The sequence below is a fragment of the Oncorhynchus nerka genome, linkage group LG9a (genome assembly GCF_034236695.1).
Source record: "Oncorhynchus nerka isolate Pitt River linkage group LG9a, Oner_Uvic_2.0, whole genome shotgun sequence".
Taxonomy (NCBI): Eukaryota; Metazoa; Chordata; class Actinopteri; order Salmoniformes; family Salmonidae; genus Oncorhynchus; species Oncorhynchus nerka.
Genome location: NC_088404.1, coordinates 20,329,942 through 20,343,148, shown reverse-complemented (window position 1 = coordinate 20,343,148; position 13,207 = coordinate 20,329,942). Strand labels below are relative to the sequence as shown.

Below are 13,207 nucleotides of genomic sequence, written 5' to 3'. Positions count from 1 at the left end.
GTGCCACGACCTAGCCCATCCTGAGTGTCGGCGTGCCTCATAAAATCCTTCAGTGCTGGGGAGCACAGGCCCAAGTAAAGGGTCTGAATAATTATGTAAATGTTATATTTCAGTTTTTTATTCTTAACAAATTAGCAAAAATTCCTAAAAAACTGTTTTTGCTTCGTCATTATGGTGTGTAGATTGATGAGGGAAAAAAACTATTTTAATAAATATTAGAATAAGCCTGTAACCTAACAAAATGTGGAAAAAGTATTGGGGTCTGAAAACTTTCCAAAGGCACTGTATATAGCAGAACTTAAAGGCAGACTCAGCGATATGAAGTAGATGCAGAAAGTAAACAGCATTGTGGGTCAATTTACGCAACAACTAAGAACATTCAAGTGCGAAGCTCAACTTCACTGTTTTGGTGCCCTGACTACCAAGATGTAACAGAGTGAAGCTAACCCATACACATGTGTCGATACTATGTGGACTGTGTGAGAGCAAAGTCATCTCACTGCATCTCACTCATCTCACTGCATCTCTCATCTCCCTGCATCTCCCTGCATCTCACTCATCTCACTCATCTCACTGCATCTCACTGCATCTCACTCATCTCACTGCATCTCACTCATCTCACTGCATCTCACTCATCTCACTGCATCTCACTGCTTCTCACTGCATCTCACGCATCTCACGCATCTCACTCCATCTCACGCATCTCACTGCATCTCACTGCATTTCACTCATCTCACTGCATCTCACTCCATCTCACTGCATCCCACTGCTTCTCACGCATCTCACTCATCTCACATCATCTCACTCATCTCACTGCATCTCACTGCATCTCACTCCATATCACTGCATCTCACTGCATCTCACTCATCTCACTGCATCTCACTCATCTCACTGCATCTCACTGCATCTCACTGCTTCTCACTGCATCTCACGCATCTCACGCATCTCACTCCATCTCACGCATCTCACTGCATTTCACTCATCTCACTGCTTCTCACTGCATCTCACTGCTTCTCACGCATCTCACTCATCTCACAGCATCTCACTCATCTCACTTATCTCACTGCATCTCACTGTATCTCACTGTATCTCACGCATCTCACTCATCTCACTGCATCTCACTCATCTCACTGCATCTCACTGCATCTCACTCCATCTCACTGCATCCCACTGCTTCTCACTCATCTCACTGCATCTCACTCATCTCACTTATCTCACTGCATCTCACTGTATCTCATGCATCTCACTCATCTTACTGCATCTCACTGCATCTCACTCATCTCACTGCATCTCACTCATCTCATCTCACTGCATCTCACTCATCTCACTGCATCTCACTGCATCTCACTCATCTCACTCATCTCACGCATATCACGCATCTCACTGCATCTCACTCATCTCACTGCATCCCACTGCTTCTCACTCATCTCACTTATCTCACTCATCTCACTGCATCTCACTTATCTCACTCATCTCACTGCATCTCACTGCATCTCACTCAATCTCACTGCATCTCACTGCATCTCACTTATCTCACTCAATCTCACTCATCTCACTGCATCTCACTCATCTCAATATCTAAGGTGCTGCTCGTGGCAACGTCCTTTCGCTGAGTCTACCTTTAATTGTTCAATATTCATGGCCAAATTCGACCTCACCTCAATTTCACATTTCTTAACATAAGAAATGGCTTTCAGGTGACCAAGCAATATGCCATTGTAATAGTTATTTACCACCCAATTTCAACCCATTTTGAGATGTATTAGGGCCAAGCTGCCTATTCTCCATTTTATGCTAATCATGCAACTTTGTACAGGTGTGTGTGCGCACTGGCACGCATTCACAGTATGTTATGTGTCGACCACACATTGTACATGGATTTTGTCACAACAACAAACAATTGTTTGTGTCTACCTGTGTGTGTTAATGTTTGTCAATTTTGTTTCATTCCAACACTTCTGGAAGTGCTACAATTCCTGTTAAAGAGCAGCTTTTGGGATGAATTTGTCTCACGCTTCATGACTGTCAAGGAATTACACAGACACATCAGGGCTCACTTCTTTGGGCAGCAATCAAATTCAAATAGGATTTGCCTTGGGACGAGTTTAACCCACACGTCGCTCTAACAGAGCAAGACGACTCAACTTGATCGGTGACTATCAGCGCTCCTCGCCAGGAGTAAGAAACACGATGTTATTTACAATCCTGACACTTTTTATGTCGTGAGACTTTACATAAAAGGTTATAAATTCTCCAAAACTTTTACACCAAGCTTATCATCATGAAAACTTTACTCCCAATCTACTTACTAAACAATGTTATCACGTAAGACTAAATTCAGTACTATAACCATGGAGGGAGGGGTGTTGATCTGGGACATTACAATGCTATGGTCTGTAGTCACACCTGCTTCTTCAGACCACTAATCAGCATGACCGTGCTCTCTGGCAACCCATAGGTAGTCCACTGAAAAGACATGGTGCCTAGAACAGCCGCATAGCTTGCCTAACAAACAAATATATTTGAATGTTGAAGAAATCAGGCCATTTTTCTTTACTTTGAAGTGAAAAATCTCCATTTCAGTTTTGATAGCTTTTTCTTCTTGGTCCAGTGCGGTTGTGAATCAAACAAAATGAACATATGTGAACACCAAATGTTTTTTCAATTTCATCTTATTTGAATGTGTGAATGTGCTAATATATTTAACCACACCTGTATCAATAATGACAAATGGTATTCAGAAACAAATGATTGTTAGTATTAACAGTTACAGTAACAGTGGTTATGACAGTGCCTTTGATAAATAGACATAAAAAAGTAATAATATAAATCACAAAAAAAATATTACTCCTGTGTGAACTAGGGCTTTATTACTCCTGTGTGAACTAGGGCTTTATTACTCCTGTGTGAACTAGGGCTTTATTACTCCTGTGTGAACTAGGGCTTTATTACTCCTGTGTGAACTAGGGCTTTATTACTCCTGTGTGAACTAGGGCTTTATTACTCCTGTGTGAACTAGGGCTTTATTACTCCTGTGTGAACTAGGGCTTTATTACTCCTGTGTGAAGTAGGGCTTTATTACTCCTGTGTGAACTAGGGCTTTATTACTCCTGGGCTTTATTACTCCTGTGTGAACTAGGGCTTTATTACTCCTGTGTGAAGTAGGGCTTTATTACTCCTGTGTGAACTAGGGCTTTATTACTCCTGTGTGAACTAGGGCTTTATTACTCCTGTGTGAACTAGGGCTTTATTACTCCTGTGTGAACTAGGGCTTTATTACTCCTGTGTGAACTAGGGCTTTATTACTCCTGTGTGAACTAGGGCTTTATTACTCCTGTGTGAACTAGGGCTTTATTACTCCTGTGTGAACTAGGGCTTTATTACTCCTGTGTGAACTAGGGCTTTATTACTCCTGTGTGAACTAGGGCTTTATTACTCCTGTGTGAACTAGGCTTTATTACTCCTGTGTGAACTAGGGCTTTATTATTGAACTAGGGCTTTATTACTCCTGTGTGAACTAGGGCTTTATTACTCCTGTGTGAACTAGGGCTTTATTACTCCTGTGTGAACTAGGGCTTTATTTTTACATTTCCTTTGAACTTTAGGCTTTATTACTCCTGTGTGACTAGGGCTTTATTCTCCTGACCTGTGAACTAGGGCTTTATTACTCCTGTGTGAACTAGGGCTCCTTATTACTCCTGTGTGAACTAGGGCTTTATTGACTCCTGTGTGTCGTAGGGAGTTTATTACTCCTGTGTGAACTAGGGCTTTATTTTCCTGTGTGAACTAGGGCTTTATTCCTCAGTGGTAGGGAGGAGCACTGAACGCAGTGCCCATTATTACTCCTGTGTGAAGTAGGGATTTATTACTCCTGTGTGAACTATGGTCTTTATTACTCCTGTGTGAACAGTGGAGGGCGGAGGACTCCTGTGTGAAGTAGGGCTTTATTACTCCTGTGTGAACTAGGGCTTTATTACTGGATGAGTTGAAGAAGGGCTTTATTACTCCTGTGTGAACTAGGGCTTTATAATCCTGTGTGAAGTAGGGATTTATTACTCCTGTGTGAACTAGGGTTTATTACTCCTGGATGTTGTAGGCATTACTCCTGTGTGAACTAGGGCTTGATGTTAGTTGAGAACGACAGGGTGTTGTGAGGATACGCAAGGTTCTTAGCGCCTGGGAAGTATGGGTTGTCATTACCTGTGGTGAATCATGGGGCTTTATTACCCTGTGTGAAGTAGGGTTTATTACCCTGTTGTGAGGTAGGGCTTTATTACTCCTATGTCTGAAGACATGCAGGGCTTTACCTGGTCATCTGGGGGAAAGTAGAAGATTATTGTGTACTCCTGCATAGAACTAGGGCTTTATTACTCCTTGTGAATAGCGAGAATACTCCTGTGTGAACTAGGGCTTTATTACTCCTGTGTGAACTAGGCTTTATTACTCCTGTGTGAACTAGGGCTTTATTACTCCTGTGTGAACTAGGGCTTTATTACCCTGTGTGAACTAGGGCTTTATTACTCGGAGAGTGTGAACTAGGCTTTATTACTCCTGTGTGAACTAGGCTTTATTACTCAGAGGTGTGAACTAGGGCTTTATTACTGCGGAGCTCCGTGAACTAGGCTTTATTACTCCTGTTGAACTAGGTCTTTAAACCTCCTGTTTGAACTAGAAGGCTTTATTAGATCCTGTGTGAACTGGCCAAGGTTTTATTACTTTTGTGTGAAAAGGCTTTATTACTCCTGTGTGAACTAGGGCTTTATTACTCCTGTGTGAACTAGGTTTTTTTCAGAAGGGGTTATTACTCCTGTGTGAACTAGGGCTTTATTACTCCTGTGAACTAGGGCTTTATTACTCGGAAATGGTCTGTGTGAACTAGGGCTTTATTACTCCGGTGTGAACAAGGGCTTTATTACATCTGGTGTGAAGAAAGGGTTTATTACAGGGTAGGGCCTGTGAGAACTAGGGTCTTTATTACTCGGATGTGTGAACTAGGCTTTTCAAAATGGTTACGAAGTCATCTCCTGTGAACTAGGGCTTTATTAGGATTCCTGTGTGAACTAGGGCTTTATTACATCCTGTGTGAACTAGGCTTTATTACTCCTGTGTGAACTAGGGCTTTATTACTCCTGTGTGAAGTAGGGCTTTATTACTCCTGTGTGAAGTAGGATGTCATTACCCTGTGTGAACTAGGGCTTTATTACCCTGTGTGAACTAGGGCTTTATTACTCCTGTGTGAACTAGCGGGCTTTATTACTCCTGTGTGAAGTAGGGCTTTAGAGACTCTGTGTGAAGTAGGGGTTATTACTCCTGTGTGAAGTAGGGTTTGAGCAGAGGGAAGAGATTACTCCTGTGTGAACTAGGGCTTTATTACTCCTGTGTGAACTAGGGCTTTATTACTCCTGTGTGAACTAAGTCCTGTGTGAACTAGGGCTTTATTACTCCTGTGTGAACTAGGGGAGTTGCTCCTGAGGTTAGTGGAAGATTACTCCTGTGTGAAGTAGGGCTTTATTACTCCTGTGTAGGGGGGAAGTAGGGGTGATTACTCATGTGTGAACTAGGGGCTTTATTACTCCTGAGTGAACTAGGCTTTATTCCTCCTGAACTGTGAAGAGGCTTTATTATTCCTGTGTGAAAGGGCTTTATTACTCCTGTGTGAACTAGGGCTTTATTACTCCTGTGTGAACTAGGGCTTTATTACTCCTGTGTGAACTAGGGCTTTATTACTCCTGTGTGAACTAGGCTTTATTACTCCTGTGTGAACTAGGGCTTTATAACTCCTGTGTGAACTAGGGCTTTATTACTCCTGTGTGAACTAGGGCTTTATTACTCCTGTGTGAACTAGGGCTTTATTACTCCTGTGTGAAGTAGGGATTTATTACTCCTGTGTGAACTAGGGCTTTATTACTCCTGTGTGAACTAGGGCTTTATTACTCCTGTGTGAAGTAGGGCTTTATTACTCCTGTGTGAACTAGGGCTTTATTACTCCTGTGTGAAGAAGGGCTTTATTACTCCTGTGTGAACTAGGGCTTTATTACTCCTGTGTGAAGTAGGGCTTTATTACTCCTGTGTGAACTAGGGCTTTATTACTCCTGTGTGAACTAGGGCTTTATTACTCCTGTGTGAACTAGGGCTTTATTACTCCTGTGTGAAGTAGGGCTTTATTACTCCTGTGTGAACTAGGGCTTTATTACTCCTGTGTGAAGTAGGGCTTTATTACTACTGTGTGAAGTAGGGCTTTATTACTCCTGTGTGAAGTAGGGCTTTATTACTCCTGTGTGAAGTAGGGCTTTATTACTCCTGTGTGAACTAGGGCTTTATTACTCCTGTGTGAACTAGGGCTTTATTACTCCTGTGTGAACTAGGGCTTTATTACTCCTGTGTGAACTAGGGCTTTATTACTCCTGTGTGAACTAGGGCTTTATTACTCCTGTGTGAACTAGGGCTTTATTACTCCTGTGTGAACTATGGCTTTATTACTCCTGTGTGAACTAGGGCTTTATTACTCCTGTGTGAACTAGGGCTTTATTACTCCGGTGTGAACTAGGGCTTTATTACTCCTGTGTGAACTATGGCTTTATTACTCCTGTGTGAACTAGGGCTTTATTACTCCTGTGTGAACTATGGCTTTATTACTCCTGTGTGAACTAGGGCTTTATTACTCCTGTGTGAACTAGGGCTTTATTACTCCTGTGTGAACTAGGGTTTTATTACTCCTGTGTGAACTAGGGCTTTATTACTCCGGTGTGAACTAGGGCTTTATTACTCCTGTGTGAACTAGGGCTTTATTACTCCTGTGTGAACTAGGGCTTTATTACTCCTGTGTGAACTAGGGCTTTATTACTCCTGTGTGAACTAGGGCTTTATTACTCCTGTGTGAACTAGGGCTTTATTACTCCTGTGTGAAGTAGGGCTTTATTACTCCTGTGTGAACTAGGGCTTTATTACTCCTGTGTGAACTAGGGCTTTATTACTCCTGTGTGAAGTAGGGCTTTATTACTCCTGTGTGAACTAGGGCTGTATTACTCCTGTGTGAACTAGGGCTTTATTACTCCTGTGTGAACTAGGGCTTTATTACTCCTGTGTGAAGTAGGGCTTTATTACTCCTGTGTGAAGTAGGGCTTTATTACTCCTGTGTGAAGTAGGGCTTTATTACTCCTGTGTGAACTAGGGCTTCATTACTCCTGTGTGAACTAGGGCTTTATTACTCCTGTGTGAACTAGGGCTTTATTACTCCTGTGTGAACTAGGGCTTTATTACTCCTGTGTGAAGTAGGGCTTTATTACTCCTGTGTGAAGTAGGGCTTTATTACTCATGTGTGAACTAGGGCTTTATTACTCCTGTGTGAACTAGGGCTTTATTCCTCCTGTGTGAACTAGGGCTTTATTACTCCTGTGTGAACTAGGGCTTTATTACTCCTGTGTGAACTAGGGCCTTATTACTCATGTGTGAACTAGGGCTTTATTACTCCTGTGTGAACTAGGGCTTTATTACTCCTGTGTGAACTAGGGCTTTATTACTCCTGTGTGAACTAGGGCTTTATTACTCCTGTGTGAACTAGTGCTTTATTACTCCTGTGTGAACTAGGGCTTTATTACTCCTGTGTGAACTAGGGCTTTATTACTCCTGTGTGAACTAGGGCTTTATTACTCCTGTGTGAACTAGGGTTTTATTACTCCTGTGTGAACTAGGGCTTTATTACTCCTGTGTGAACTAGGGCTTTATTACTCCTGTGTGAACTAGGGCTTTATTACTCCTGTGTGAACTAGGGCTTTATTACTCCTGTGTGAACTAGGGCCTTATTACTCATGTGTGAACTAGGGCTTTATTACTCCTGTGTGAACTAGGGCTTTATTACTCCTGTGTGAACTAGGGCTTTATTACTCCTGTGTGAACTAGGGCTTTATTACTCCTGTGTGAACTAGTGCTTTATTACTCCTGTGTGAACTAGGGCTTTATTACTCCTGTGTGAACTAGGGCTTTATTACTCCTGTGTGAACTAGGGCTTTATTACTCCTGTGTGAACTAGGGTTTTATTACTCCTGTGTGAACTAGGGCTTTATTACTCCTGTGTGAACTAGGGCTTTATTACTCCTGTGTGAACTAGGGCTTTATTACTCATGTGTGAACTAGGGCTTTATTACTCCTGTGTGAACTAGGGCTTTATTACTCCTGTGTGAACTAGGGTTTTATTACTCCTGTGTGAAGTAGGGCTTTATTACTCCTGTGTGAACTAGGGCTTTATTACTCCTGTGTGAACTAGGGCTTTATTACTCCTGGGCTTTATTCCTCCTGTGTGAACTAGGGCTTTATTACTCCTGTGTGAAGTAGGGCTTTATTACTCCTGTGTGAACTAGGGCTTTATTACTCCTGTGTCAACTAGGGCTTTATTACTCCTGGGATTTATTCCTCCTGTGTTAACTAGGGCTTTATTACTCCTGTGTGAGTGGACAAACATACTCCTCAGCACCCCCCAACCCAAAACATATTTCCGTAGCTATAGTAGCGGTAGTAGCAGCAGTATTAAAGGTACTCACTTGAGGATGACACAGCCGCTACCAGAAGAGGGTGCTGTCCAGAACACTTGTATCCTGGTCCTCCTGCGGGGGGTGCTCTCTGTCACAGCCAGGGGACAGTTGGTCATGAACTGGGTGTCTTCCTCATCTATGATCTAGGGGACAAAGAAAACCAGTCAGTCACAACTACACAATTTCTCACCAACTTCACTTTTTGGCAAAAACAACACATATTAGCTGAAAGAAAGTAATTGAGTCAATTAACTTTTTGTTATTTTTATAGTTAAAAAATCATTTTTGAGAAATTACTAACTTTCAACCGTGGTGCCTGCCAACTTTTAATTATCACAACTCTGGCCTGAGACTTATGATTCATTTTCATTGTTGAGCAATATGTTCTGCTATGCATGTTTGGTTGCATTTAATGGGTGCTATAATTCAGGGCTCCTGTAATAAGTGTCTGAGACAGGCTGTAATATGTGTTTTGTAATCACCTCTTTGCTGCGACACACTCCACTAGTACTTCCCAATACCAGGATCAATAGTGTATTTCAACGTCACACGTGGCTGAATGTTTTGAAATGGAATCCCTTTCAGATGCCAACGCTGCCATTACATGTAGTATAGCAGACAGTTCTGTCTACTTTATGTGAACGATCCTCTCAAAACGGAATGAAACTCACACATGTCTTAAGTTCAAAATATGACATTGTAGTTCTGTTTCACCTCATCTACTTTGCACATGTGACTGGTTGATTGAGAGCTGACTGTACAGTGCATAACGTTCCTTCACCTATCCTTGGCGCAGTAAAGTGGGACAGTAATAAAAATAATACTCCACGTTGTGCAATGAGACAGTGTAATAACAGTGTTGTGAGTCCATGGCGTGTCCAGCCCAGTCCCCCTCTATGTCATGGCTGTGAGAGAGGAATGAAAACCTGGCATGACGAGCAGCAGCCTCACACAGAGATGACCTCTGGCCCCCTGTTCGCCAGCTGCTATGACTCCACCATAACATTGACCTAACAGCCAGATGCTTCACACGTGACAGAAAGTAAGAGGAAGAATTTTCTGTAGAGGTCTTTTAGAAAAATAAAAGATTCTTCATTGATGCTGATGATTGTCTAAGGAACCCTGGTGAGCCATGTCTTCCCTCACTGTAACTTGCCTCCGTCTCTCGCTTTCTCTCTTTTTCTCTCTCTGACTCATATGCTCCCTGCTCAACCAGGGTTCCTGCATACTATACCTTAGGCCTCATTATACTCATACTGAAATAATGACTTTTTTTTGCCTCTTCACCATTGATATCCTGTCAGTCACAGACAGCTGCAAACAACTGACAGTGCACAGGAAAACAACCAATTGATAGGAGGCTGAACTTGGAGTTTAGTTACTTCGGAAACTGTGCATTTCTTACAGTACACCCAGCGCATATCTATTTTATCACCCTGAGGGAGGGAGGGAGGGAGGGAGGGAGGGTCCATTGTCTTGTAAACCCACTATCCCCCCCTGGGAGGCCAGCGCTGTAGTTTCCTCTCAAAACGGAATCTAAGTGGCTGTCAGATCGGGGTTGAACTGCAGCCAAGCAGCAGAGCCGTCAGGAGGACGGAGGACCTGGGAAAGTGGAGCGTTTGTTTTAATTGTGGCTCCTGGCTTGGCTTGGCTCAGTGGCCCAGCTCTCCTCAGAGCTCCTCTGGGACTGCCTAGGGAGGCAGGGTCTGGGTCTGGAGGAGCAGCTGAATACTTCTGTTTTCATAGTCATTCTCTCCCTGGTGACACAGCAAACACAGATGCTTTGCAGTGCCTGCTAAAGTAAATGTGTATTGTCAAGGAGACACAGATGGACAGTATTTATTCTGGGCTGAGTAGAAGTTTGAAGCCCCCTTGGAAAATCAAGACATGGAATAGATGATAGTTTGGCAAGAGACTCGGGGCGGATGTAACTTTGACACGATGCAAATGTCACATCAACATGTGATTTAAAAGTAACAGGTTTCTTCCCATCTCAATGGAAATCTCTGGACTCAAGAGCACTAACATTTGCCTTGAGCCTCCTACCAATCAAATAATTATATTACTACAGAAACCCATATAAATCTCTGATATTAAATCTTATTATATATTTTTCAAACAGTGAAATTATCTGCACTCTTAGCACCTTTTGTTTCTGTCTAGAACCTAAAATTGTTATTCGGCTGTCCCCATTGGAGAACCCTTTGAAGAACTCTTTTTGGTTCCAGGTAGAACCCTTTTGGGTTCCATGTAGGACCCTTTCCACAGAGGGTTCTACGTGGAACCTAAAAGGGTTCTCCCTGGAACCAATAAGGTTATCCTGTTATCCTAAGAGTATGCTATTCTTCCTCAGAGTATCCATCTATGGATGTATACTGTCTATATTAATATATACTGCATTAACAGATTGGCTTTACATTTTAAAAACTCAATGAACTATAATTCATTTCTATAGTTCATTAGTCTTATTTATCAAGATATCTGTAACAGCCACTGCCATGTTTCTTCTTCATACATCACTTGGTCATTCTTGGCTAGACAGTATTTATAGTAAAGGTCCAAGCCTTCCTGGGCATTTCCTTTAGTCTGTAATGCTGCAGCGAGCTTCAGCCTGGAGAGCTAGCTCAAGGATGCTACTAAATAACTGTCGCGGGCAATCTCTGGCCCAAACAAAAACGCCAATGATGAACGGTGCTCTTTACATACAGTATACAGGGGCTGAGATCCTGGAGGAAGTCATGGAAGACACTCCTCCTGTTCCAATCCCTGAAAGCTTTTAGCGCCGGCTGGGTTAGTGAGAAAAGCTTTTACACAGGAGACATGTCTATCACTTGGATAGAAAAGACACTCTTAAGAGCAGCTGACGTAAAATGAGTGAAGAACTAACATTACGGCGCTGTAAAGAAACCAGGCCAGATGTTTTGCCTTTTAAAAGGTGTGAAGTTGAGTTCTGCTTCTTAAATTTGAGAATATGAGTGGTGCAAATTGTCTTTCAATACATCAGAATCCACACAGCAAGAACAGACTTAAAGCAGAAGGCACTGTCATGACGTCACTGAAACCTGGTCAAAGTTTCCATATATTTCCCCTGACCTGTTGACTACCTCCCCTCACCATGTCATATTCTGCTGTGATGTAATAGCCCTTCTCTAAGGAGTCTCTGTAGATCATCCACCACTCATTTGTATTTGCCCTGCTGTGTTTAATGTACTTGCAGCCATTGACCTAACGAGAAGACATCTAACTGAGTCAGCTTGTCTGTCTATCCATGGCAACCCAGAAACAAAGTGATGCTTTTAATCTCCGTAAACACAAGATCCTATCTAATCTGGGCTCATCTTGTCTCTCCAAATAAACTTAGTTTGCTTCCCTGGGTAATAGCATGTCTCTGGCCTAAATAAATAAGAATGATGAGAGTTAGAAAATCTGCGGGGGTTTCTCTGAGGCCTAAGGCACAAATGGGGGTCTCATGGTAACGTATGAAGAGAAAGACAATGTGTTCTAAACATAAAAGCAGTATGACTCCTGGAGGTTGTACATGTTTAGAAATGGATGCCAGGCACATTCCAGGAGAGGAGCCAACAACAAGGATTATTTGCTGGAGGATATTGTGCATTTACCATGCTTCATTTTTATAGTAAATCTTTTCTTCAAATTTCCATCATCCTTTCAATTCATTTGGAAAAGTATTATGCAAACTTTATCAGCACATACACCACAGGTCAAAAGTTTTAGAACATCTACTCACCCAAGGGTTTTTCTTTATTTTTACTATTTTCTACATTGTAGAATAATAGTGAAGACATCAAAACTATGAAATAACGGATACGTTAATTAGAGTTACTAGCCTCAGAAATTACATCCCAAATAAAGGTTTCACAGAGTTCAAGTGTCAGACACATTACAGCATCAACTGTTCAGAGGAGACTGCATGAATCAGGCCTTCATGGTCAAATTGCTGCAAAGAAACCACTACTAAAGGACACCAATAGGAAGAAGAGACTTGCTTCGGCCAAGAAACACGAGCAATGGACATTAGACCAGTGGAAATCTGTCCTTTGGTCTGGAGTCCAAATTGGAGATTTTTGGTTCTAACCAACATGTCTTTGTAAAATGCGATGTGGGTGAACGGATGATCTCCGCATGTGTATTTCCCACCGTAAAGCATGGAGGAGGAGGTGTGATGGTGGTTTGCTGGTGACACTGTCCGTGATTGATTTAGAAATGAAGGCACACTAAACCAGCACGGATACCACAGCATTCTGCAGCGATACGACATCCCATATGGTTTGGGCTTAGTCAAATCAAAACAAATCAAATTGTATTTGTCACATGCGCCGAATACAACAGGTGTAGACCTTACAGTGAAATGCTTACTTACAAGCCCTTAACCAACAATACAATTTTAAGAAAAATAAGTGTAATGTAAAAAATAGATAAGCCATTTGATTCACTGTTCAGGTGTCTTATGGATTGGGGTTAGAAGCTGTTAAGAAGCCTTTTGGACCTAGACGTGGCGCTCCGGTACCGCTTGCTGTGTGGTAGCAGAGAGAATAGTCTATGACTAGGGTGGCTGGAGTCTTTGACAATTTTTAGGGCCTTCCTCTGACACCGCCTGGTATAGAGGTCCTAGATGGCAGGAAGCTTGGTCCCAGTGATGTACACTACCCTCTGTAGTG

At 42.3% G+C, this 13,207-nt stretch overlaps 1 protein-coding gene across 1 annotated transcript in view; it reads right to left on the bottom strand.

The window, feature by feature from the left end:
- Positions 1–13,207, bottom strand: part of LOC115134023 (spondin-1-like) — a 144,295-nt gene that overhangs the window by 93,232 nt on the left and 37,856 nt on the right. The window contains exon 3 of the mRNA XM_029667554.2: positions 8,538–8,671. Coding sequence (XP_029523414.1) covers positions 8,538–8,671 — 134 coding nt within the window. The remainder of the gene's footprint in view (positions 1–8,537; positions 8,672–13,207) is intronic.